Raw genomic sequence first — 27,091 nt, forward strand, 5'->3', positions numbered from 1 at the left:
CGTTTTACTATTTCACTCTGACTGCAGCGTAATCCCCGGGTGCGCGTCTGCCGACTGCGAGTGTTTGTTGTTTAATTAGAAAACAGCATGTCCCAAAAGGGCTTCCGTACCTGCTGACGCGCTCTAAAACGTACAGTAAAAGATCAACGCTGAGACGCTTCAAACACATGTACAGATTCGCTGTATCGCTCAGACTCTCGGGAAAATGCCATTCCGTAATGACACGTTTGTTGAAGGTTAGACGTTTTCGAGCTGCGGCGTTTCTGTAAAGTGAAAATGTGAAAATGTCGCCGTGACGATGATTTGAATTACAAATGTTGATCTTGATTTTACAAGTTGTTGCTGGTTTCTTTTAGTCTGAATGTTGCTTTTTTTTCCTCCAAACTCTTCAAATTCATTGCGTCACATTTCAAACTTACTTTATTATTTTTAAAGCAGCACTAAGACGAGCTTCTGTCTCTGTGGATGTTATTTCTTTGCCTGGAATGTTCCACAGTTTGGCATTATCTGTCTTGCATTTCTTCAGTTACATGTGAGTTTTTACCTCAAAATACCATGAAAAACAAGACTTTAATTATTATTTCAAGCTTTGTTGTTGTGGTACGTTTAATGCCGTGCTGTGGGATATTCCAAACTAAAATAATGACATCTTCTTGAAGGTGAATCAACTGACCGTGGATCTACTTTTCTCTCATAAAGAAACATTTTATGGAGCTAAATTATTCCCTGATTGTGGGAAAGATGGACTGGTGTGGGTGGAGTTGTGTTTTAGTTTTAGTTTTTCCTCGAGTGATGCAGAAAAGAGGAGCCACTGTCTGTGTGTTAGCTTCATGAAAAGTTCCACAGTCCACCTTTAACCTTCTTTATTATAAGTTTATTTTATAAGTTTATTTTATTTATTTAACCCACACTAGACGTTGTTTTCACTTTAATATAAGTTTGTAACGTGTCAGAACTTCAGCCCAAACCCCAGGAGCAGTGTTTTTTTTTCTTACCATGTCGACTTCTGAGATGCTGTCCAAACTCTCCACCTGCACGTCCACGCCCACCGGGATCGCAGGGCCTGGAAACAAAAGGACAGTGAGCAAAGTCTGCCACCAGGGAGCGCTGTGGAGAGAATGTACAGGACAACTGCGCTCAAGGAAAAGTGTATTTACAAAGACTAAACCGATGTTCAGATAGAGCGAGTGAGCACCGGACTGAACCAGACACAGCAGATGAGTAAATATCGAAGTAAAGTCTGATGTAACAAGGTGTAGCACAAGTGTAACACAACAACAACAACAACACAACAACAACACAACAACAAAATAACGTGTGGTGTGAGTGTAAGAAAGTCGTCTACCAAGGAGCAGCGTTTTTTCTTTTTTATCTCATCTATCTTTTGCTGTCAGCTCAGATTTGATCAGTTTATTGGCTCTCGAGTTATGATACTGGATAAACTCTGTCCACCGCAGGAGCAGAACAATATCAGCCACCTCAGCCTTTTCATCCTCCTCTTTCATAATGTCCTTGAAACGCTGTGGCTTCTTCCTGAGACCGTCTCTTTGCGTCAGTGTGATAATATCTCCAGATCACGTTACTTTTATGATAAATTATGTTCTTGACCGGTGCAGTTAACTGGTCGTGAAGTGGTTTTCATTTTAAAGGTTCACTGTGTAACATTTCTGGTCGGATGTATTTGCCCGAAAGGTTTTACAATATGACATTCGTGAAGCCAAGTTTACTCTGAAATATTTTAGGGAAAGGTTCACAGTTTAAGAGGTGAATTTGGAGCAGAGCGGACGCTTAGCAACGCTGTCAATCAAACCTGTTGCTAACGGTAACAGGAGCGACGTCGGGGAAAGAAGGACCTGATTTGTCTGTTATTAATGTTCAGATCTTGATTTACAGACACAATAGTGAAATAAAAACCCCAGGATCATGTAGAGGGTTAATACGAACATTTAAGACCAAAATGAGTCTGAAGCAGCAGAGACAGAGAGAGGACAGATTATCAATAGAAAGTGAATTGGAGCCAGAGTCAATGGAGCAGGAAGTGTGTCCATGATCACTTCCTGTTTGGAACGCAGCAGCTAGCACGTTAGCAATATCTACGAATGTTCCTCAGCAAAAGTCATGCAGTTCACCTTTAAGATCAGTTCTATTTTCCATATTATTGACCTTGAACCAGGCTCAGAATCGATCAAATCTATTAGTAACAGTTTATAAAATGATTATATCTCAATAATTTAATTACGAGATCAGGAATTAGGGTTAGGATGTTAATGACATAGTTTTTAAGCCTGAATGGTTCTTTGCGTAGGGTCATTCTTTGTTAAACACAGTCGGGTTATGTGAAAACTGTACAAAATAAAGCGATCCTGATCCTCGCGTCACTTAACCCAGTTCACTCTGTTTGGGGTTTGCCTCGGGGACAAGTCTCCGCCGCCTGACGCCTTCTGTCTGCGGCTCACACTAATGAATCGCAAATGCAATGTCTTTAAAACGCGTGGATCTGCTGATAGTTCTGTTAAACCACTGAGACAATTTCACTCAAAATGGCCAAAAGCGACGCCGCGATAAACATTAGTTAGAAAGTTTTTATTAGGTTATAAATGTCCATCCGGCACTGGCACCACGGAACGAGGTGATGAGGCGACGCAGCGGGCCACAGAGCTAAAGGCAACACGCTAATTCTTTCACTATGTAGAGCAGTGACCCAGAAGTGAGTGACCCGACGAACCGCGGCCCAAAGCGAGGAAATATCGGGACTGTTGCCAAACTAGGCGTTCGGGGCATGTCCTACAGGGAGGAGTCCCGGGGAAGACCCAGGACAAACTGGAGGGACTACGTCTCCCAGTTCGCCAAAGTGCCCTTAAATGCTCCGTTCGAACGGTGCATTTAAGGGCACTTATGTCACTTCCCATTTCACACACCCGACAAATGCGGCCAAAAATGTGCCCTACGTTTCCATGGAGATCAACTGTAGCTGAAGCGTGCAACCGAGCAGACTTCACGCACTGCTATATCCCATCATGCACCGCGCCTACGCAAAAAAAGACGAAAAAGGAGTACGCTACGAAAAACACGTTCAAATGTTTGTACTGGTTGACGTCACCTACAACAGAGCGACATGAAACTGTTAAAATGTGAGTAAAGATCTGACTGAGGCGACTCTCACGTTTGTTCAGTTACAGCGATTACTCTAAACACAAATTTATCCAGACAGTGGTTGAAGTTCCATGTTCCATTTGGGCACGAAGGCGGCACAGAGGAGTACACTTCGCCGGGCGGGTACTTCAAACGGTACTTTGAAGGGTACGTCGAACGGTGCATTTGGCGAATTGAGACACGGACTCTCTCTCTCTGGCCTGGGAACACCTTGGAGTCCCACCGGGGGAGCTAGAGTATGTGTCTGGGGTGAAGGAAGTCTGTGAGTCCCCCAACAGCTGCCCCTGCGACCCGGCCCCGAATAAGCGTGAGAAAATGGATGGATAGATGGTTAAAAGTCCTCAAAATGTCGCCCCGAACATGAGACTGATCCCCGTGAACAGAACGTCTGGTGTCGTGAGGCTGAGTGAGATTGACAGGTGCAGAAATCCTGTGATTCCCGAATCTTCTCGTCTCCGTCTCCCGCGGAGCTTTGTCTCACACTTCAAGTACCCCCAACATGCGTACTTGAGATTCTGCAATAAAAATAAACCTGTTTGCAAGTTGTCAGATATTGTCACTATCATTTCTTGTTTTACTTGCGTCTAAAATCATGCTACAAAAACTGTTTTAAGGATGTAAATGTTCTCCAAAGAAAATTATACATCCAAATACTGTCCCCCTGATTGAGAAACGCTACAATAAACAACGAGAGAAGCACTAGAGTATCACATAAACACTGGAGCTTATCAGGCATCGACGAATGTTGCCAGTTCACCCAAAAAACATCAAAAAACAGAATTAAATTAGCAACTCGGTAATTATTATTGAACCAGACCAGCTGCAAGAGACATGTTTTTAATGGAACGGTTGAATGCATGAGGGAGGCTAAGTGCGACTAAGGAAACAGGACGATTAGACAGACAGCAGCGCAAAATCATTACACGAAGAAGAAAACAACACAGACTTTTAGGGGGAGAAGAGAAATAGCCGCTTTAAATGATGAAATATGTTTAAACAAGACCTCGCACTATAACATCCTGCACATAAAGGTCTGCGTAAACCCTCAGCGGCCCCGGGATCCACAGCAAAACAAATAAAAAACAGACTAAAGTGGAGACATTTCTGTGCATAGATCATTAAACTGCAACACTGAGCTATAACATAGAAACAGGTCCATTCATTTCCAAACGGCAGAACGGACCAGACTTGCTTTTCATTGTGGCATTTTAGCGTAAAAGCAGATTATGACCAGGACTGTGGATGTTTGGAATAATAAGTAGGTACAGAGCAGGAGGCGGGGACACGGAAAACACACCGATTCCGAGCACTCAAGCCTCCAACGTGGGATGACAACGGCATTAAAACTACATCTAGAGCCTTAATCAGTCGATGGAGTCTTAATGAACCAACGTTTTGTGTTTGTGGACTAATCCTTTTATTTAGTGTAAATGGAAAAAACAGCAGGAATTATTATTATTCAAGTAAATCTTCATATAAACAGTGTTTCCTTATACCTTTTTCTGCATAAATAGTAGCTTTTGCCTGGTAAATGTTGCTTTTTTTATACAGAACGATATCAGTTTGGTCTTAAATGTGATCGTCCAATCAGATTTGTTTTTTTCAGTGACACGTGTGAAACGAAGGAGCTCATTGGTCGCCTGCGATTCACAAATAAAGTCACATTTCTATCACCTCAGATTAACAGTTTCACTTCGCTCACTGACTCTGCAGAAATCCACCCGTGATGTTTATTTCCTTTACTTTTCTGACACGACGGCCCACGCCCGCCCCTGATTGGCTGACCCACCTGTCAATCACACCGGTGACCAAACTCATGATATATTCAGATAAAATATTATAAGTGAAATTGTTTTTGACATTCGGATGCAATTGCGCTTGACTTTGTGGATCCGAGACACAGTTTTTGCACGAGCTCCCCCTGCAGGTGAGTCTTGTGAGTGCAGTTTGGGTCAGATATACAGAGATGCATCATAGTCTTGAGAGCTTCTGCCACGCCCCCTTTTCAGTCGACAATTGAAGAGTTTCTTTTGTCGGGAGGTAAGATGGCGGCAGGTGGAGTTTGCAGGCGGCAGGTGCTGTGAGCCGACGTAATGTTGAGTTCCAGTTGCCTTATTTGAGAATTAACGGGGGAAAAAAGTGCAAAACGGAACGTGATTACAGACGTGGACGCGCTCGTTGTAGTAGAGCTATCGACGTGGAGTGACAGGCCGTTAGTCGACACTACACCCAGACTCGCTAACCGGAGCTAGCGCCGTTTCACCTCCACCTGGATGTGCATTCAACACAAACTAACAGAACTAAAAGAAAAAATGTATTAAACTTTCCTCTGAACAAACTCCTGATCCTCTGTCTCTGTGAATCCAAACTGCTCAGGTCCAAACTGACCCTGGACCTTCGCTCAGTCGCTTTTTCTTTTCAAACCATCAGAGAATCAGCTCCAGACTCTGAAAGTGTCTGTAGATTTGAATAATTTTACTAGAAATTTGATAAAGTACGGAGCCCGGTGTAGGACATAAATGCGTGTCCACAGGATATTATCACATTCCACACGATATTATCACGAGGGAACAGGATATTATTCTTTAAGTTAAATATCTTGTGCAGTCGTAAAAATATTTGTATAGAAATTATTATGTTCCCTCAAGATAATATATTTTTATTTTTTTATTTGGTGAATATTATTCTTCTCCTTCCCATGATCTGTGGGGCTCCGTAAAACAGTAGAATTTAGAAAATCAAACATGTCGACATCAGTTTGGTTCATTTGTCATGTTTTGTTTCACTGTAAAAACCTGTAAATAATGATTTTTAAAACTTATTCTATTGTGTTGAAATGTGTATTTTAATGTGTGTTCAGCAGCAGCAGCAGCTAAATCTGGTACAAATCATCTTTTCTTTTGTTAGATTAATGGATTTGTACACGTTCTCTGACAAATAAACACTAGAGAAAGAAAGTTACAACACAATTAAAAGTCCATTTTGCACAGCCCTTTAATGCAGTGTCTGGATTTGTTTAAATAAGATATTGATAGAGAAAATAGTGAGTTCTTTGTTCTTCTTTGTCGTCGGGGTCACAATCCGCAGCCTTCAAGCTAAGTCTGGTATAAAACATTTCTATCAGGGCCTTATTGAGTTTTCCCTATTGATTTTTCCCATTAAGATCTCTAACTGCTTTGGTGGATTTTCAATATTCCTCCACGCGCCAAAAGATTAGTCCCTCAGTGTTTTTGATTCAATGTGGCATTCACCAACTGGCAGGATTTTAAAACAATTTAGGCACCGCGCGGAATCAATTTGAAGAAAGATATTCAGGAATGCACAATGAGCGGCTTCAGCGTTCATTTCAGATACGTCCTTCTCGTGGCACGGTCGCTTTAGTTTTGCTCATTTCTGGAGGAATTATACTGTTTCTTCACTTCTGTTATCAGCCACAGACTAAATGATGGCACTGCCTTAGATGGAGTTAAAGGTGTAAACTTTAAAAGATGGAACTCAACAAAACAATTTGGAACCAATCAAGGAAACCACAGTCAGGGATTTAATTTTCCAAGTCGCAAAAATTGATTTTTTCACAAAACAACCAACTGCTGCTGGTTTGAATTAATCGGGTTTTAGGATTTATTCAGCTTTGGATTTTGCTAAAAGGAATTAACTTCTACAATAACAAGTAGTTTTGGCGACGCAGGTTTATGTTAAAGAAGCACTGTGTAACTTTTCTGTCACCCGATATTTCACAGCACAGGTTAAAACTTTGGTAAACTGTCACGTTTTATATCACGTTTTTCTGACTTTCGAGACACTCACGGCGCGTTACATCGAGGGTTTGTTCACACAGCGTTGTCCGCAGACTCTGGGGGTCAAGGGGGGTTAAGTGTCTTGCCCAAGAGCACAACAACAGCGTTTATCTGGGGTCAGTGGGAGTCTGAGCAGGATTAGAAAAGACGACCTTCAGATCAGTCGATAAACACTGGACCAACTGAGCCACTGTCGCCCAATGGAGACAAACCAGCAGAGCCACCGAGCACCATGTCAAATCTGCGGAGAGGCGAGCCCAGTCACAAGCCAATTTTGCATTAAAACTTATAAAAGCAAGATAGATTCTGTTTTTTCCAGACTATAAGTGTCACTTTTTTCATAGTTTGTCCGGGATGCGACTTATATGTGAAATTATTCAAATCTATAATTTCACATGTTGGTTATTGTCACAGGGACGACCACACGAGGGCGCTCTAGACTGGTACCAGTATCTACTACACGGCGCAGCGCTTCATCTTCCTCTGGAGTTGGTGGATTTGTTCAGAATCGACGCCGAGGATGAAGAATTCAGTGGATTTATTGATTTGGAGTGAGATCCAGAGTAAACTTGTTGTTTTTTCTTCTTTATTTATCTGATTAACTGTTAATATCTTACGTTAACAAACCAGACACGTGTTCAGTTCTGTCTGTGCTTCATGGAGCTGAATAAATATAAATGTGTTACGTTAGCGTGATGTACTGATATTCAGCCTGTTGGTCCACATTTTATTATTATTATTAGAACTCGACTTTAAAGATAAAATGTTTGTTCTTGGTCTCAGATTTTGTAAAATAAATTTCCCCAAAAATGTGACTTAAACTCCAGTGCGACTTATGTTTTTTTTTCATTATTCTGCATTTTTTTCTGTGGTGCGACTTATACTCCAGAGCGACGTACATGTTGCGGTGACTCCACACAGGAACTGGGCTAAAACTGTTCAAAAAAAGGTTCCAGAGTTTTCCTTTATCTTCAGTTGAAGCACTTTGCTGCCGAGGTGACACACGTGTAAGTCTCGCATGTTCTGTATTATTCAGTATGTTCAAGTAGACGCTTATAAAACACCTTTTCAGAACTAAAAGTGACAGCTGACCTTTCTGTACATTTACATTCACCGTGTGCAAAGGTCAACGGCTTAAATCACAGGAAGTTAAAGAGGACGGTTTTACTTTTATGTGGAATTAACTGATTTTAACGTATTCTGAAAACGCAGTATTTGCTTAAAACTGTTAAAAAGTATTGACACTGTGGGGAAGCAGGAGGCAGACTCAGAAAAAATCCCAATTAATAAAGTTTACTACAAAAAAGAATATATGTGTCCAAAAAGTAACTGTGCGACGCCGATTCTCCCTCAAACACTGACTTGTCCTGCTTTTATCCAGAAGCTCCTCCCCCTGATAAACACTTTTACTTCACAGGTGCGACAGGTACAACTCACCGGGGGGTGGAGCTTCTGTTCAGCGGCACCACAAACTCATCTAAAATCTAAAGACCTTTTTATTTAGAAAAGCTTATTGTTATGTCTTTAGCTTTTAGCAAATAGTATTTTAAATTTCTTTTTTGTTGTTGCACTCTGGGATTCTGTTGATTTAAGAGTGCGTCATAAATAAAATGTATTATTATTATTAACTTTAGTGGGATCTCGTAAGACACAAAAAGTGTTTAAAATAAAAATATAAACACTTAAAGACTGAAACAAACACACAAAGACATAAAAAAAAAAAAAAAAAAAGAACTTAACCCAGTTCTCCTCCACATGGTCCGGCCCACGACACAGGCCACGCCCCCTCTCCGTCTGGAAACAGAGGGGGCGTGGCCTAAATTTAACCAAATAAAATCTCTTTAAAGTATCAGGTGTGTGTGGTGTTTAAATAAAAGATAAACTAACTGAAAAACTAAACAAAGCAAACCCCGGGACAGTTATGATTAGTTGGATATTTAAAAATTATGAATAAAAAAGTGAGAATAAACTAAATTATAGTGATTATTAAAAGGGACAGAGACGTGTTTAATATTTTTCAGTTTGGTTTTTAACGCTCTGAGTCTCGTCTCCCCGTTACGCTGATGAAACTACTGCATATCGCCAGGTTTGTGAAGTTGTAGTGTAAAGTTTTTTGTATTTTTGCCTTCGTAAACTTAAAGAATTGCCGTACAGAAGCGTGGATGACATAAGCTTGTTGTGCTAACCGTACGGAGCTAAATCACTTTCAGAGATCGTTAAGTTCCTCAAACATGCGTGGACGACGTATAAAACCTCCTCAGGGATGTTTTTGGATAATACGTCGCCTTTAACGACCTTTAATTTAGGCACAACTCCTCAGCGCGTGTACGTACAATAAAATATTCCATTACACAAAAAACAAACAGCTGAGATTTTGTCTGCGGAGACCAAACAAACGTTAAAAATTCATGGAGGACACAGAGGAGAATAAACATTTGAAATATGTGTGATAACTAATAACGGCTTTATCGCGTCTGTCTGAACTCGCATTGACATCTGTCCTAGTTTTTTCAGCGTTACAGATGCTGGCGTCGTGTCCCTTTAAGCTCCGTTTGAGTGACGGCCCCAAACACATTACAAATCACATTTTTTCAACAGGAAGTAGAACGTCTGACCCAAAAAGTAATCTCACATTTGTCTGTACGCCATATTAGCAAAGTCTGAGCCAGAATGTTCAGCTAATAGCTTTAACGTCGCTGCCAAAACGCACCGGACAAGTGTAAGTTCAACAGTTAAACATGGATATGGTGCGTTTCTGTGGGAAATATTGATTATAGTTTTTCTATCAGAGCTGAGATTAAAAAAAAAATAAAAAAACTGAAAATGCAGGACAATTTATGCACAAAGAAAACATCTGTCTGACGATTTAAACTTGTATTTGACCCTATAGCGTCGGGTCCTCTCGTCGCCGATAGAGCGGGTTGCGGACTTTCCAGCAGCGTAACTCCGCCCAGTCGTGCTCTCATGTAAATTCAAACGGCGTCTCAAAGCGGAGACATGGGGCTATTTAAATATTTTTCCGTCAGTTACGTTAATCTGCCTCTGTTGTCCTGAAGGTGACGAATGAGAGCGCGGGGCTGCGAGGATTTACACTCATTTATTCAATGCGTAAAAGAAAAAATACAGATGGATGAGTAAAATAGAAGTAGATGTGTGAAAAAAATGCAGTAAATTCTGATACTTTGTTTAATATGATTTTTATGGCTAAAAAAAATATAAAAGTGTAGGCCCATAGTGCGCTCAGTCCTTAAAGGGTTAACAACATAAAGGTGTTATAATTGTGTTTTATTTGTATAATCAGTGAGTTTAAGACGGAATTAGACGAGTTAAAGGTGAAAGTCACATTTTTATACAGAACTTTTACACACACCCCCACACACACACACACCCCTACACATATACTCACATTCACACACACACACACATGCACATACACACACACAGTTCCATTCATACACACACCCACATACACACACACACACACACACAGGTGTAAGTGTCTTGCCCATAGACACATCGTCATCATTCGTCTTCGCCGCTCCAGCACTGACACATTTCTGTTGAGACTTGGACCGTCCTCGGTTCAGCTCCGTCTGAGCCGCTGTCGCTCCAGTTTTGGCCGTTGTGCAGGAGGCGGTTGCTAAGCAACAGTTATGGAAATACCTCTGTTATGTCCAACCAGGAAGTGAAACTATGAACTTCATCAAAATCAACAGTGAATATTTATATGAGCAGATTATTCACAGAGTAAAAGGTTCACGGTTTGATTCCTGTTTAGAGAAATGCTGCCATTGTGTCTTTGAGCACAACACTTTATCTCGTTTTATAAATGTGAGTTTGTGACAGTGGATCAGAGTTTTTGATCATTTACATCAAGGAATCTCTGCGGTGAGTGGCCAAAAGAGATAAAAAAGTGTTATGACATCTGACTCTGAATGTACAAGGAATGAATCAGTGAAAGTTTCAGAATGGGGCTTTTTAAACGTGTTGTGACGGGCTGAGTGTTTGTAGTTTGAAAACAGAACAGTGCAGAGTTATTCCTCACGATGTTTCCACAGGCCTAATTATTCGCCTCAATGAGTTTAGAAGCATTTTACATCATTTTCACAGACGCAGAGCTAGCATGCTAACCGCTAACAGTGTGGAAAACATTTAAAACTCATCTGCATCGGGACAAAACTAATGTGACGTTAGTACATGGAAACCCCTTTAAAGGCGCACTATGTCATTTTTCTAGTACTGTATTTTCCGGACTGTACGTCGTTCTGGACAAAGTGACATGTACTTGGGTAAATACACGAGTGTCTGCCACGTTCTTGTCTCCACGGAGATGTTTTTCTTTGCCTGAAATGTCCCATAAACGTGTCTTTGTTGCATTTATTCAGTCACAGGAGTTTTTATTGTTTTAAATATGGGCTCGCCTCTCCACAGATCAGACCTGTCACTAGTCTTGGATGTGTCAGTTGCTTTTCTACACAGAGATAGATGTGTTTAATGTCAATACTGCGGAACAATCCAGGTAAAATAGTTAAATCTCCATGGAGACGCAGAAAAGTGACACAGAGCAGCTTTAATACAGTCATAATAATATTCACTGCACATCGGGATCCTAAAGCTTCACTGATCTCTGGATAAACTCATCTCCATCATAACTTGATTTGTTTGTCTGATATCACCACTTCAGACAGACGACCTTTGACCTCCCTATAAGCACAGTGGCGTTACATAAGCCGTTCAAGTACGGAGCAAAGGGAGCGAAGATTTAGAGACGATTTGAAGCACTTTGCATCACTTATGTATACCGTGGTAATCCAGGGAGATTAGCACCGACGCTAAAAGGTAGATTAAAAGTGACCAGAGCTGTTCACATGTGCGAGCGTCCCAGGAGCGCCGCGCGGGATTACGACGAACAAACGAACAAAGCGGCGGCGCTTCAGACGTGTCACTTTGACAATAACAGAGGGAAAACTGTCTGACTGTATTAAAGATTATGGTGTGGGACGTTTATTCTGTCACATTTATGAAACTTTAACAGAATTGTGATCAAATTGTTTGCAATCAGTTTGGGATTTTTAATATTCTAAGTCGAATAGCCTCTGTCAGTTAAAGGTAAGGTTCACTTTATTGTCTCCGTAGAGATATTTGTCCTCTGCTCCATGACCCGTCCATGTCGTTGCTAGACTCGGTCAGGACGGCCTCAGCTGAAGGATCAAACCTACTGTCCATGTTTTGGTTTGTGCAAAAGGTTTAGATTTTGTAAGAATAAATCAGACTTTTTGTGTGTGGGTTAAAGATGCACTATGCAACTTTTCCGGTTGGGGGGTAATAACAAAACGGAGCATAACATTAAATCATAGACTGTATGTATAAATGAAGCTAACACGCTAACTGCTGCGCTCCAAACAGGAAGTGAGTGTGAGCGCGTTTCTGACTCCACTTTACACTAGAAAACTGTTGACTGTTTTTATTTCACTATTGTGTCTGTAAATTAAGATATGAACATTAATAACAGACAAATCAGGTCCTTCTTTCCCCGAGGTCGATCCTGTTAGCGTTAGCAACAGGTTTGATTGTGTCATGATGCCCATTTGTCCCTGTCCTCCCGTGCTCTCTACCCCTCCCCGACCTGTCTGCCCGGAGCTGGGCGGAGTTCGAGACTTCTCCGCACGCACCTGGAGCGCATCAGCGTAATCACCGCCACCTGCTGCTGAGTACTTGAGGACTACACTCGGCGCCAGATCGTCCGCGTGTAAACACTCCTGCCTTCGCCCGCTTCTGCACCTGCCTCTACGCTCCGACTCCTGCCTCCGCCCGCTCCTGCTCCTGCCTCTACGCTCCGGTACCGTCATCTCCCTCTGCTCTGCCTGTCCTGGTCTCTGGCGTCCCGCCTGCCTCTGACTCTGGGTCCCGCTTCCTGGACTACGCCGGCCCCGCTTGTCTTGGTCTCGTCTCCGCCTCCCTCTTCACTCCGGCCCTGGCTTCCCGTTCCCGACCCGCTCTCCGTCCGTCTTGTCCGCCTCCCGCTCCCTGGATCCTCGTGTGTGTGTTACCTGAACTGTTTCAGACTATTTTCACATAGACTTGTAAAATAAACACTGTAACCTTGCCCCGAGTCTGCACCTCTTGGTCCTTCCCGCACCAGTTACGACGATTGACAGCGTTGCTAAGTACCTGCTCCCAGCTAAACCAGTGGGAAGGGCTGGTGTGGACAATATACTTATGTAATATTACTCACTTTCTTACAAAGGTGTAAAACTTTGTTTTCTTTGCAGCAGCGGTCGTACATCAGCCCCACTCTGGGTTTGATAGAAACACTGATGTGATCACATTGTTCGACTGTGCTTTAAATTTTTTATCGATAGAATGTGAACTCCCACTCCTCAAGTTATATAAAACACTGGTGCAAAGTCTGTGGGACTCCATTAGACTCCGTTAGACCCCGCTAGACTCCGCTAGACTCCGCTAGACTCCGCTAGACTCCGCTAGACCCCCGTTAGACCCCATTAGACTCCACTAGACCCCGATAGACTCCGTTAGAGTCCGTTAGACCGCGTTAGAGTCTTTTTATTGTGGGGTCGCCTCTCTACAGATCTGACCTGTAACTTCACCTGCTCGTCTTCACGGAGACAAACACCTTTGCACCTTTTAAATTGCAGCTGCTGAAAACAAAGCTCCACTGTAAACATCGGCACATCCACGGCTTTATCGATTTCCCTCACCCAGAAACAGAGTTAAATAAGTGGGTCATAAAGTAAGTCGACCCGCCCCCTCCCGTCTCAGGTCGGCCAATGGGAGCGCGGCGCTGTGGATTTGATGGACGCTGCAGAGACGAGCGGCGGGGAGGGTCCAGAGCGGCGAGTCGACAAAGGAAAAGTCAAAACAGAAGGATCGGACTCGCTGTGGTTTTCAAATACTCTGCACGACATATATCTGTGTTAAAGTGACGAACAGAGAATAAAAGAGGAGAATAAACATCACGTTAGCACAGACTGAAGCGAGCAGTGTGCAAAAAAACAAAAGAAATGCAAATAAAACAATGCATCTGTATAAAAACTGAAACATTCTTCAAGTTTGTGAAATATCAAAGTTATGTAGAAGCAAAAATAAAAATAGAAGCACATTTCAACGACTATAACCACGTGCAAATGACTGGATTATATTGGCCGCATAGTTCTGGGGTAAATTCTTATTAAATCTGAACATGAGCCTTTAAAGCACCAGGACGTCTGACACTTTTGATGGACACAGATATAAACAAATACAGTATATATCGTTTTTTTTCTCGCGTTTTAAATAAGTTTTACAACAGACAGAGGTGAGTTGCTTCAGTATTGGATGTGAGCGTGTAAATAATTGTACAGGTTTCAGATAAAGACTGTATGTGTAAATGTGCTAACATGCTAGCAGCTATGTTCCAAACAGGAAGTGATCACGGGCACTTCCTGCTCCATCGACTGTCCCCTCTCTCTGTACAGACTCATTCTGGTCTTAAATGTTCGTATTAACCCTCTACATGATCCTGTTTTTTTATTTCACTATTGTGTCTGTAAATCAAAATATGAACATTAATAACAGACAAATATCAGACATGTTTTATCTCATAGAAGTTCTAAAACCGTCAGAACCGGTCCACTTCGCCATTATTTTGAGTTTATTTATTTATTTTGTTATTTTGAGGGTCTTTTTTGTTTTGGTTTGTTTTTTTTAGTTCATTTTGAGTTCTTTTTTTTTTTTTTTTTGAGGGTATTTTGAGTTTTTAATTTATTTATTTTTATGGAGTTTTTTTTTGTTATTTTGAGTTTACTTATTTCTTTTTTGTTATTTTGAGTTTTTTTTTTTTTTTTTTTGTGTGTGTTTTTTTTTGTTATTTTAAGTTTTGAAAATCTGCCCCCTCTCTCTGTCTCTGCTGCTTCAGACTCATTCTGGTCTTAAATGTTCGTATTAACCCTCTACATGATCCTGGGGTTTTTATTTCACTATTGTGTCTGTAAATCAAGATATGAACATTAATAACAGACAAATCAGGTCCTTCTGTCCCCGAGGTCGCTCCTGTTAGCGTTAGCAACAGGTTTGATTGACAGCGTTGCTAAGCGTCTGCTCCCTGATAAACAAGCTTGCTCCGGATTGGCTCTGTTATGGCGTCACTTGGTTATCTTTAAGTTGAAGCACGTGCACATAAATCGTAGGGCGCAGTATCTTAAACTAAGTGGTGAAAATGTGAAAGTGAAGCGTGAAAAAGATAAATCTGAAGAACCACAGTGAAGGACAGATCCAGTCTCAGCCTCTACATCTGTGATCGTCTGTTCAAGTCTTGTTTTGACGACGTATTTTCACTACAGAAAACAAAAGTAATCACGTGCTTCACCTTCATATTTTCACCGTTCACTTTTAGATACTGCGTCCTGCGATTTCTGTGTCCGCGCTTCAACTTAAAGACGACCGAATGACGTCATACTCTGCAGTTGCTGTGATACTCGCGGTCAGAATTCCAAATATGTGACTCTGCTCCACATTATCCGCTGTAACTGCTCTTCGACGAGCTTCATTTGGAGTCAAACGTCGCACTTCTGTACAGTCTATGGTTCACACTTTCTGTTTATAGACAACATTTTGGGACATTACACTATTCAGAAGTTATAATATACTGTTTTAAAACGCTAACTGCTGAAGCGACGGTCCAAATTTCTGAATCTTCTGACAGTTTTTCGGACTTTATCTCGAAATAACCCGAGATTTACAAATTCAAAACTGCAAATATCCAACTCCGAGCTCACCTGACCCTTTAGAAACAATTTACAAACTCATTACACAGTACACAGCAGTACTTCCTGCCGCTACACCGGGAAACTTTACCAGACTACAAATGTGTGCATTGTGATTCTGTGGAGAGACCTGTTTCCTGATGTGTAAAGACAGAGACAGAGACGGAGACGGAGATGGAGACACAGAAAGACAGAGACAGAGTTGGAGGTGCAGCAGGAGAGCGATGCTGTCGATGGATTATCAGGATTCCAGTGGCTCCTGTGAGCGGCTGAAGAGTTAGATCTGCCTCGTGTCTGTATTTGCTCATTGAAAAATTGGACTCAGAGCTTCATTATTTCTTAACTCTGGGCTTAACTCACTTTTGATCCATCGGGGAAAATGTGTTGAGCTTGGATTAGGTTGACACATAAAAAGTATATACAGTATTTTGTATTTTGTTAATAAAATGGATTATTTCATATAAACAAAGCAATGAACTTGAGGGAAATTTGCAAAATAATGTACTGCTTTTGCCTCTGTATCTGTACTTTTACTTAAACTTTAGTACTTCATAAACCACTGGATGGACAGTGCGGTGACCTTTAACCCCCAAAGAGCCATGTGGACACAGTTTCCATGGAAAAAAAACAAAAAAAACCCGGGGAGCTGCAAATACTTTATAGAAGATAACACTGTATATATTATTTTGTTTTGGCCTTTACTCTTTGTATAAACATCTATAGTTGTTGTTTGTTAAATCCACAGACTCTTCTGCTGCGTCTGTCGAGGATAAAGTCACTTCCATCGTTCCTCAGGACTGTGATCTGTCGTCATGAGGCGTGAGGCTGTGTGTTTTGTTCTGGCGAGGGCTTCTGTGAGTGTGACACAAATATATATATATGTCATTTTATTTTAATATTTCAAGATCACAATAATCCTCCAATTTAAATTACGATTAAAAGAAGAACTAAGACAAATAAAATACACTTAAATGAAATACTTCTGCATTCTGAACATCCTAATTATTCACCATGATGAGTTTATAAACACTTGAGACCAGAGGCTAGCATGCTAACAGCCACTTCCTGATCATCAACAATAATTAGATGCAAACATCCAGCAGTGGAACAAAGTAAAAGTAGTAAAGTACTGTACTTATGAAAAAGTTATTTGTACTTTAGTTCAGTGAATTTTGAAGTGGATACTTTTTACTTTTACTCCAGTCCATTTGAGAGCAGTATCTGTACTTTTACTCCACTACATTTATGAACAGGACTGGAAAGTATTTTATTTATTTTTTTATTTTTTATTTTAACCTGCTGAAAAGGCTGAGGGTTCAGTTTTAACACGTTCAGAATTTGAACAAACAGCCTCAAAATCTATGGGAAATACTTTTACTTTTTAAGTACGTTTTTAAACAGGTACTTTCATACTTTTAGTTAAGTAGATTTTTCATTTGATATTTCTCCTTTTGTATGTTTTTACTCTGGTATTTGTACTTTTACTTAACAAAAGTGAGGTGCAGGCTGAACGCAGAGGGTTTATTTTGTCAATAAAATGTTACTGGAGCGAGGAAAAAAACAGGTACCGTGCCTTTAAGAACATGTCCACAGACTCAGAATCAGTGAATCGGTTCTTTGCTTTGTGCCGTTTGCTTTGGCGATGAGCTGTGACCGCAACATCACCCTCATCGACAACTTAAACACTTAAACATTATCCGTATTTATCCGAGTCGACGCAGAATGACCAAACATGACCCCTCAATTACACGCGGCCTTGAGAGGTAGATTAAATAAAACAGCGGTAATTGCTATATGCTACAAATGGGTCATTCAGAACCAGAACAATCGTATCTCAGTGCGGCTCCAGGCTCTGTGGTCACATTAGCTGAATACAGATAGAAACAGACACAATGTTAGCGAGGCCGTCATTAGCGCCGCAGCGAAGAGCCACATCAGCTTTAGTCAAAGTGTCTCGATTACTGCTCTGCCCGATCCAACGCCTCGGAAATGATGTTTGAAATTCTGTTAAATCTCGGTGAACACTAATTGGATTGTGATATTCAGAGGTGGAAGACTCGCACAAGTTTTTAAAATGACTGTCGCTAAATGGGAACAAGATCAACATTTTCGTCTTACAGAAGATTCTGAGCCGAGTTCATTCTACGTCACTGAGCTCATCATGTCCACAGAGTCCATTTGTCTCAGGTTAAACTAAAACGCTTCTACCCTGATGTCGACCCAACTCGGGCAACAGAGACACTTTCCACATGAGCTGGTCTGAAAAACAGAATGCCAGAAATGAACTATGTCTGAAATCCTGCAGAATCTAATTAAACCATTTTTGGAGTGGCCCTGGACCTTTTTTTTTTTTTTTTTTTACCAAACTCCAAACTAAAGGTTGGGTCCTACCACAACTTAAACAGATCAGATCTATGTCTCACTGCAGCAGGTGAATATGGACCAGTGGATTCACTGCATCAACAGATCAGTGTGTGGAGGAAAAACAACTTTGTCCAGATAAACTCAGACAAGACTCAAGTCATAAAACACAGAGAAAGTGTCAGCGTCACCTCCAGTGTCTCTCTCTAAAACCTTCAAATCAGGACAGAAATCTAGAGGTAATAATGAACTCGACTTTGACGATGTTTAAATCCAGACTCAGTTCTGTTTATCTGTGCATGTGACTGAAAAAGGTTTTATTCTGCCTCTTCTAAGCTAATCAGGAAGTGTGTGTCAGTGATGGGTGGTGGGTGGACTCTGTAGGGGAGCTGGTGGAGAAGAGGATGAGGAGTCTGATGTAGACCATCCTCAACAACAGCAGACACCCACTGCACGAGAGTCAGCTCAGAGAAGCAGCCACAGCACCAGGCTTCTCTCACTGTAGAACTGAGAGGTTCAGTAGATCAGCCATTCCTGCTGCTATAAGACTGTATAACAGCTCTTGTTGATCGGGTGCACTTTATTATCTTATCTTTGTGATTTTATACCTGTGTGCAATTTGTGTTGTGTCTCTGTTTTGCTGCTGGACATGTGAATTTCCCTGGCTGGGGATTAATAAAGTATCTATCTAAGTATCTATCTCTCTATCTATCTTCTGTTTTAATGTTAATTTTATGATGATTATTTGTGATTATTTACATTTCGATTTGTGTGATTTTGTGTCTTTCTTCTTCTGTAAATCATTTTGAATTACCTTGTGTATGACTTGTGTTGTACAAATAAACTTGCCTAAAGGTTCTGACCTTTGCCCTCTTTATTACCTGATGATTTATTTTACTAAAGTGTAAAGACTCTGCATCTCCGTCAGGCACAATGGATAAAAGACAATGTTTTATATGGATTTGGATAAAAATGAGATGTAGTGTTTGTGGATCAGAAACAAAATTTTATAAACTGTGATGCCCCCAACTATTGCTGCAGAATATAAATAATTTAACTATTTTTAATTATTATTCTGTTTATTTTTTTAAATATAATTATTGTTGTTTTTAATATTATTATTATTGTTGTTTTTAATATTATTATTATTATTATTATTTATTAGTATTTGTATTATTATTTTTTATTATTTGTATTATTATTATTATTTATTTTTTTGTATTATTATGTTTTTATTTATTTTTTTTATTATATGTCTGTCTCATTTCTGTTCTGTGCAGTTGTTTTATGTGTGGGGGGGTAATTTTATTTTTATTGTAATTTTGTTATGTTATTTGAAAAAAGTCACAGTATAAGTTTTGTTCACGTCACTGACACTTTGCTTAATAAAAATAAAACGACCTTTGAAAGAAAGAATTACTGTGGCCACAAAAAGACACATATTAAAGACGCTGTTCTGGTTTTTCCGCGTCTTAAAAACACGAAAACCAAAAGCTCGTTCATTTTAAACTGGCGTCAGTCGTCTAAAGTTATTCCGTTCCCTCTGCATTAGTGATGTGACTCGGCTCCTTTATGTGAACTGTTGGAATCAGACTTCAGTTTTCAAAAGAATCAGATCTTTTTCCTACTTTTTATGCATTTTCACGCTGATTAAAACTGAAGCAGAATCAGAACAGACAGAGCAGAAGACACGAGTGAGACCAAAACACAAAAAACAAACTATTCAGCATCTTAATAACAGTTATTTTAAATTATTGTCATTGTAGTGAAGCGTTTTGTTTAAATGTTCATAATTTCAAAGCGTAAACTCAGTCTTCAGTCTCAGTTTGAACCATTTTAAACAGAAGATAAAATAAATTCTCACACTTCACATAAATAAACAGATTTTCAAACGGCTCTAAAAAGTTCAGATTCCATAAAAGAGTCGAAAGTCCCGTCACTTCTACGCACCGCGACCATCCTGATGACTCACGGTGATGAGTTTATAAGCACCTTTAACCACTCAGATCATAGAGTTTAATCAGTGACGTAACAACAACCACAAACGCTACAACAAGCTAACACACTTCATGATTATCTGACTTATTTTGACCATGAAGCTAAAAACGACTAGCATTCTAACGCATACTTCCTGATTAGCAACAAGAAAACGTTTGGGTTGGACGCAGACGGCACGCAGAGGACCCATTTTGACCTCGAGAGCTGCTTTTAAACGTTTCTGTGCTGGAGCGAGACACGTTTTACTCAAACACATGGGAAAAATCAAGCAGCCGACGCAAAAAACTCGACCGACAAAGTTAGCAAAACGAACTTAGCAAAACCACGTTAGCTCGCGTTCGCGGTTGTTGCTGATAGTTGATACGTGTCCCGTAAAAACTCGCATCTGTTTCCCGTTTATCGATGCACAGCTCTGGCCTGAAGATTGAAAATATTACATTTCCAGATCCACAAAGCGTCGAGCACCTGCCAAACCGCGGCGTTACACAACGACACATTAAAGCTGCGGCGCTGCTCAGGGGACCGGGGCTGAGTTAGACGGAGGATTTTACCCTGCAGAAGATAAACCAGGAGTCGTTTTGTGTTTACTCTAGTCTCACGTCTCACGGCGCCGCAAACTTGGAAGTAATTACATATTTTTGTGAATTACTGAGATCAGTCCTGTATTACACAAAAGTCGTGTTCTAATCCTGTTTCCTCCTCAAAAACAGAGCTGGAGTTGTGTTTTTGTTTCATTCACATGTTTGAGTCACACTTTAATATTAGTCTGTCACATCTACAAAGCTCAAAATGCGACGTTCCACCTTGTGATGTCATCAAGTGGGAGTTTTCAAGCTACATTTTACCTTTAGTTCAGTCGAGATAAGAGACAACTCCAGAAGCAGAAATCAACCAAATGATTCTGTTGAAGGTGTGTGGAGATTAAAAACTAGAGCTGGGATCATTAAGAAGTTGCCGATACGATACAAACCTCGATACACCGCACTGTCGATTCGATACAAGACGATACGATATATTTCAAATCGATTCAATACGATTCAGTGAAAAATAAAGTCTTTCGGGAAACTTAATGATCAACCCCATTTTCACACAAAAACATTCATTTTAGATTTGTATTTTTAAATGTATCTTCCATTTATTGCAGATGAATAAACATAAAGTGCATTTTGTTTTGTGGATTTTACCAACGATAAAAACACATCAGACTGTTCCATGTGTCAGTTTTATTCATCCACAGTTTATACGAGCTCCACATTTACATTTACACAGAGACATGTGCAGTTTAACGACTCTGAAGGAGCAAAACATATCGACTAAAACAACTGTGACACGAAAAGTCTGTGTTAAACCAAAGATAATATGAAATAAACCTGTTTAAATCAACAAAACAGTGAAGCAAACGTCAAATTATTCCGTTGCAGTGACAGAATAATTTGGTAAAATATACACAAAATACACATATTGATACCGTACCATTTGATATTTCAATATTTTTGCACACCCCTCTTAAAAACACAGTGGAGCACTTCCTGTATCACCACATGATGACATCACAAGGTGGAACAGAGTGTTTTTCTCAGTTTGAGAGAAGAACTCAGCCTAAATCTGCAGGTTTGTGTGTTAAACATGTGAGAATGAAACAAAACACAACTCCAGGTCTGTGTGTGACGAGGAAACAAGATTAGAACAAGAAAAGTTGCCTAATACGTGCTCTTTAAAATGTATAATTCTGGTACTAAATCAGATATTATTTATATTTCTTAAGAAAACAGTCACTATGTTTGGCTGACGTCAGTGACAAACCTCTGGACTTTCACACAGAGCTGATGTAATTTCCATGTGTTTAAAGCGTCATGTTTGTTGTGTTGGATTTTAAACGTGAATATTGACAAATACAGTGACTAAAACCATCACCAAAGGCTCAGATCATGACTGACTCTGATACTGCAGCGCTAAGCACCATTACATCACCAAAATCACCTTCAAAACATCGTTCAAAGAGGAGTTTCCAGTTTCACATTCCCAGCTGCAGGTTCATGACAGACACGAGCGACGTTCAACCAAAAACGTCACAACAAATCAGCCACTTCAGCCGTTTCCCACCGCACATCCCGCGATCCCAACGAGACGGCACGACTCCACCGTAAAACCAAAAAAAATGAATATTTATGAGAACACAAAATTCACCAGATTATACCAAACCTTATCTCCGCACCACATGCAACCAACTTCAAATGATGTTTTAAGCGATGTGTCGTTTCAATTATGCTGAATTACAGATTGTAAAGTTCAGGGCTCGCAGATAGGAGGCGGCGCCGCGGGGGTCTGTGCGTGTCACCGGCTCAGCCAAATCAGGACATTAGCGCAGACCTCGGCGCAGAGGAGGGGCACGGTGCGGCAGATTAAAGCAGGTTTTATACTGTAGCAGGAGGGGGGTATTCACAAAACACCAAATATAAGGAAAATCTCATGAGCGAGGTTCATTTTATTTGCAGATTACAATGACTTTTCTCTATTTAATGACATCTACTGTGACTATACCACTACTGCAACTACTACTACTACTATTACTACTTGCACGTTGCCATTAGTTACAATTTCAAGCATCATTCTTTCACTCTCAAATGCTTTACTGTACTAAACGAGAAATACTAAGTCATAAATTCACAGTGGGTGGATTAAAGGTTGTTTTATCGCAGGAGGAGGGAGTATTTACAAAAAAAAAACAAATACAGGGACTCAAGTTATTTGCATATTAAAATTACGTCTCTCTTTCCTCTCTCCATTTTCTCTACTGACCAAACTACTACTACTGACTACTGCTACTACTACTGCTACTACTACAACTACTACGCATTTTGCCATTACACTTGTCCCTCACTATATCATGATTCACCTTTCATGGATTTTTTTAGTGCAATTTTTCATGCTTTTTTTTCCCCAGCGTATGAACGTGCATTGTGTCGTGCGTCCTGATTGGCTGTTGGACTGTAGACCATTGTGTCGTGCGTCCTGATTGGCTGTTGGACTGTAGACCATTGTCCATCAGTCTCCTCTGTGCCGTGTCTCCTGTCCAGTACAGAATGTGTTAGCAGCAAAGCTTTTTCTAAATTTAAATAAATGGGCGTGGTTTAATGTCAAAAGTGGGCGGGGCGGAATAAGGTCAATACTCCACATGAAATACTGACTCATACTAAGTTCACACAAAGGTTATCTGAGCTCATGTTTGTCCAGATGGTCAAATCATTAACGGACTGATACATAAAACAGTGTTAAAGTTCTACAGTGTGACTTTTCTGGTGGTGGGGGGTGGGGTTAATGAATAATCAATAAAACGTATCTGTCAAATTTCCCTGAAGTTACCTTCCTCTATCAAACACGTTTCTCTTTGACGACCAGCTGTTGTTTATCCAAATTCACGGCAGTTTCCTCATTTTTCTGTCCCTGTTTTGTGTTTTGACCGGGCCAAGTCCGCACCTGTGCAGGTGACCGCTGTGTTTGAATGAGCGCCGCGTGTCCTTTTTCATGTAGTATTTCCAGTTTTTTCCTCTTCCATTTAGGGACAAAGTGTCATTTGCAGAGTAACAGCTGTCCGGTGCCGTAACAGATTGGTGGCTGTGCTAATCTAAGCTGTAAGCGGAGCGAACCGCTGCCAGCTTAATCTATTCATCATGGCTCCGAGCTGAAGACGAGGCTAAAGGCTAGGCTAACGCGGGCTATATGTAGAAAGGAACGCTGCGGCTAAACTGGTCCCACCTCCGTATAAGCGTCTCCAGATGGTTACGGGCACTACTGACCCTGACTCCGCCCCCATTAGCGTAGCAGCTTTAAAGCTTTAGCCACAAATGAAAAAGAAATAAACAAGTGTTGATTATAGAGAAGCTCAGCGCACAAAGCACGTCACTCTGGGAAAGGATTTAAATAAACATGGAATACTGTAACGTGGGCAATATTTTCAGACTAAACCAGTTTATGTCTGATTGCGAGATAGGGTCAAATACCTCAAACCATAAAGTAAACTCTTATTTCACAAAACGACGCACAAGGTTTGAGCAAGAATTGAATCATGTACAAATACATTTCGTTTTGTTAATTCTTTGTTATTGTGAGATGTAGATAAACTTGGTAACCCTGAACTATCAGCCATAAATCAGGGATTATCCATCCGTTTTATCCATCCATCCTTCCACTTTATCCAGGGCGGAGGCAAAAGGGACGACACACACACGTCCTCCAGCTCCTCCAGGGAGTCCCCAGGTCAGTCCAGAGACATAGTCCCCCCAGGGGTCTCTAAACTAGAGACCAGACCAAGATCTAAACCAGGACTAAACCAGGACTAAACCAGGACTAAACCAGGACTAAACCAGGACTAAACCAGGACTAAACCAGGACTAAACCAGGACTAAATCAGGACTAAACCAGGACTAAACTAGGACTAAATCAGGACTAAACCAGGACTAAACCAGGTCTAAACCAGGACTAAACCAGGACTAAACCAGGTCTAAACCAGAGACTAAACCAGGACTAAACTAGGACTAAATCAGGACTAAATCAGGACTAAACCAGGTCTAAACCAGGACTAAACCAGGACTAAACCAGGTCTAAACCAGAGACTAAACCAGGTCTAAACCAGGACTAAACCAGGACTAAACCAGGTCTAAACCAGAGACTAAACCAGGACTAAACCAGGACTAAACCAGAGACTAAACCAGGACTAAACTAGGACTAAATCAGGACTAAACCAGGACTAAATCAGGACTAAACCAGGACTAAATCAGGACTAAACCAGGGCTAAACCAGGACTACATCAGGACTAAAGTAGAGACTATTGGAAAGCGAAAGAACAAAGATCTAAACCAGGACTAAATCTCTCACTCCATCCTTTAACTCTGAACAAAACCCCGAGATACTTCAGACACTTCAACTCCTCCACTTGGGATCAAGATTATAATTCCACTTTTACTTTATTTTATCTTTAGTTCATTCAAGCAACTTAATGGACGATCCTGTTGTGGCTAAGACCTAAATCTGTTCTAGTTTTGATATTATTTAGTTATTTTACTATTTTAAATGCCTAATTGTAAGACATAAGTTCACTATAAGCCTGCAGAACTACTTCAAACCTACAAAAACACTGCAGTTGTTCCAGCTGGCACACGCAGGTCCTCTTTGTTTTGGTTTGATCCTGGTCGAGTCCTGATGTAGACCGGGTTTGGGTCCAAATGTTGATGTCGTACGTGAGCGAGAGTGAACAGTTATGATCAGAAAATGCAACTGAAATGCCTCGACTACACAATCATCTTAACACAGAATGATTTATGCAAAACTTTAACAACAACGACATTTGATTTGGTTAAAACAGACACCAGCCTAAATAACCGGATTATTCCAGTGTGCTTTGAAATACCAGGACTGATACAATCTCCTAATTGAATCTCCACAGTTTGGAGATCAAAGAAAGGCCCCCTCCCCGTGTCACTTCTGATGAGTGAATGGATTTGGTCTCATGTTATTTTAGGAAATGAACGACACAGACGTTCATTATTGATTTGTGTTTGGCAGAGACGGGAACTGGAGAAAGAATGAGCAACGATATTAAAAAGTGAACAAAACAGTTGCAGTTTTTTTAGTGATAGAACTGGTGACACTATTCGCTGGAACAAATTGTTGGAGTCATTTCAGAAATAAATCAGCGGGAAGCGACGTGAGCGGAAAAAGACACGGATCAAAGATGAAGAAACGGAAGTGTTTGACGGAAAGACGACTGGAGGAAGAGTCCCTGATGAACAATGAACTTTATCGTCCGTCCCTGTTCTCCCTCTTGTCCAGGACTGGGGCACGGGGGCATCAGTTTGAGCAGGGACTCCCAGACTTCCCTCACCCCAGACACCTCAGCCTCCAGAGTGTCCTGGGATCGAGCCTGCGGAGGAATCCCGTTTCTGTCGCTTGTATCTGCCATTTTTTCCTCTCGGTCATCGCCCAAAGCTCAGGACCATAACTTTATCATATTCTATCTCCAATTTCTATTTATTTTGTGTCCAATTTGTGTCTTGTACATGTGAAGAAGTAAAAGTACACTCAAATGTCTAAAAATGTTATCAATTACTTAAGTAAAAGTGAAAAATATGCATCAAAATACTAGTTACTTTAGTAGCAGAAGCATTTAGTGGCTGAATTAATTAAAACAAAACTGAATCCACATCCTCTCTGAGCTCTGATTAATCAAATGTAGTGAAGTACAAGTACACGGTTATACTCAAGTACAAGTACGGGTTTTCCTGCTCGTCTCAGGCCGATAAGAGCGGCTCAAACTCTCAGATCCGTCTACAATCAGGCAGTAAAGGCACTTGATAAAAAAAACACTTTATCCCCACTGTAATATCCTAAGTAAATATAAAATGTTCAGTTATGACAATTTAATCTTGTATTCAAAACTAAGAAATTATTAATAAAGCAGCTCCGCCTACATTGAAAAAATCTATTAAACTTTCTTCTGAACAAACTCCAGATCCTCTGTCTCTGTGAAACTGGCCCTGGACCTTTGCTCAGTCGCCTTTTTATTTCAAACCATCAGAATCAGCTCCAGACTCTGAAACTGTCTGGAGATTTGAATAATTTTACTAGAAATTTGATTGAAGTACATTTTAGATAATCAAATGTGTCCACATCAGTCTGGTTCATTTATAATGTTCTGTATTTCCTCTAAAAACCTGCACAGAATTGATTTTTTTATATTATTTTGGACTGTAGTAAACACACTGCACTGGACATGGGACATTTATTGTATTTTCCTGTTAATATCAAAGATGAACTGTTCGTTTTATTATGTAATTGTGATGAAATGTGTTTTAATGTGTGTTCACCTGAAGATGGAAGCAGCAGGAGCTAAATCTGGCACAAATCATCTTTTCTTTTGTAAGATTCATGAATTTTTACATGGTCCTTGACAAATAAAGAATAAAGAAAGAAAAAACCTACTCGTAAAAGTAAAAATCTCCCCAAAGCTCTAGTCAGCTGCAG

At 40.5% G+C, this 27,091-nt stretch overlaps 1 protein-coding gene across 2 annotated transcripts in view; it reads right to left on the reverse strand.

Moving 5' to 3' along the window:
* Nucleotides 1-27,091, reverse strand: part of gabrr2a (gamma-aminobutyric acid type A receptor subunit rho2a) — a 113,888-nt gene that overhangs the window by 40,484 nt on the left and 46,313 nt on the right. For both annotated transcript variants that reach the window (XM_055231351.1, XM_033988194.2), the window contains exon 3: nucleotides 996-1,063. In XM_055231351.1, coding sequence (XP_055087326.1) covers nucleotides 996-1,063 — 68 coding nt within the window. The remainder of the gene's footprint in view (nucleotides 1-995; nucleotides 1,064-27,091) is intronic.

Source organism: Periophthalmus magnuspinnatus, chromosome 22 (genome assembly GCF_009829125.3).
Source record: "Periophthalmus magnuspinnatus isolate fPerMag1 chromosome 22, fPerMag1.2.pri, whole genome shotgun sequence".
NCBI lineage: Eukaryota > Metazoa > Chordata > Actinopteri > Gobiiformes > Gobiidae > Periophthalmus > Periophthalmus magnuspinnatus.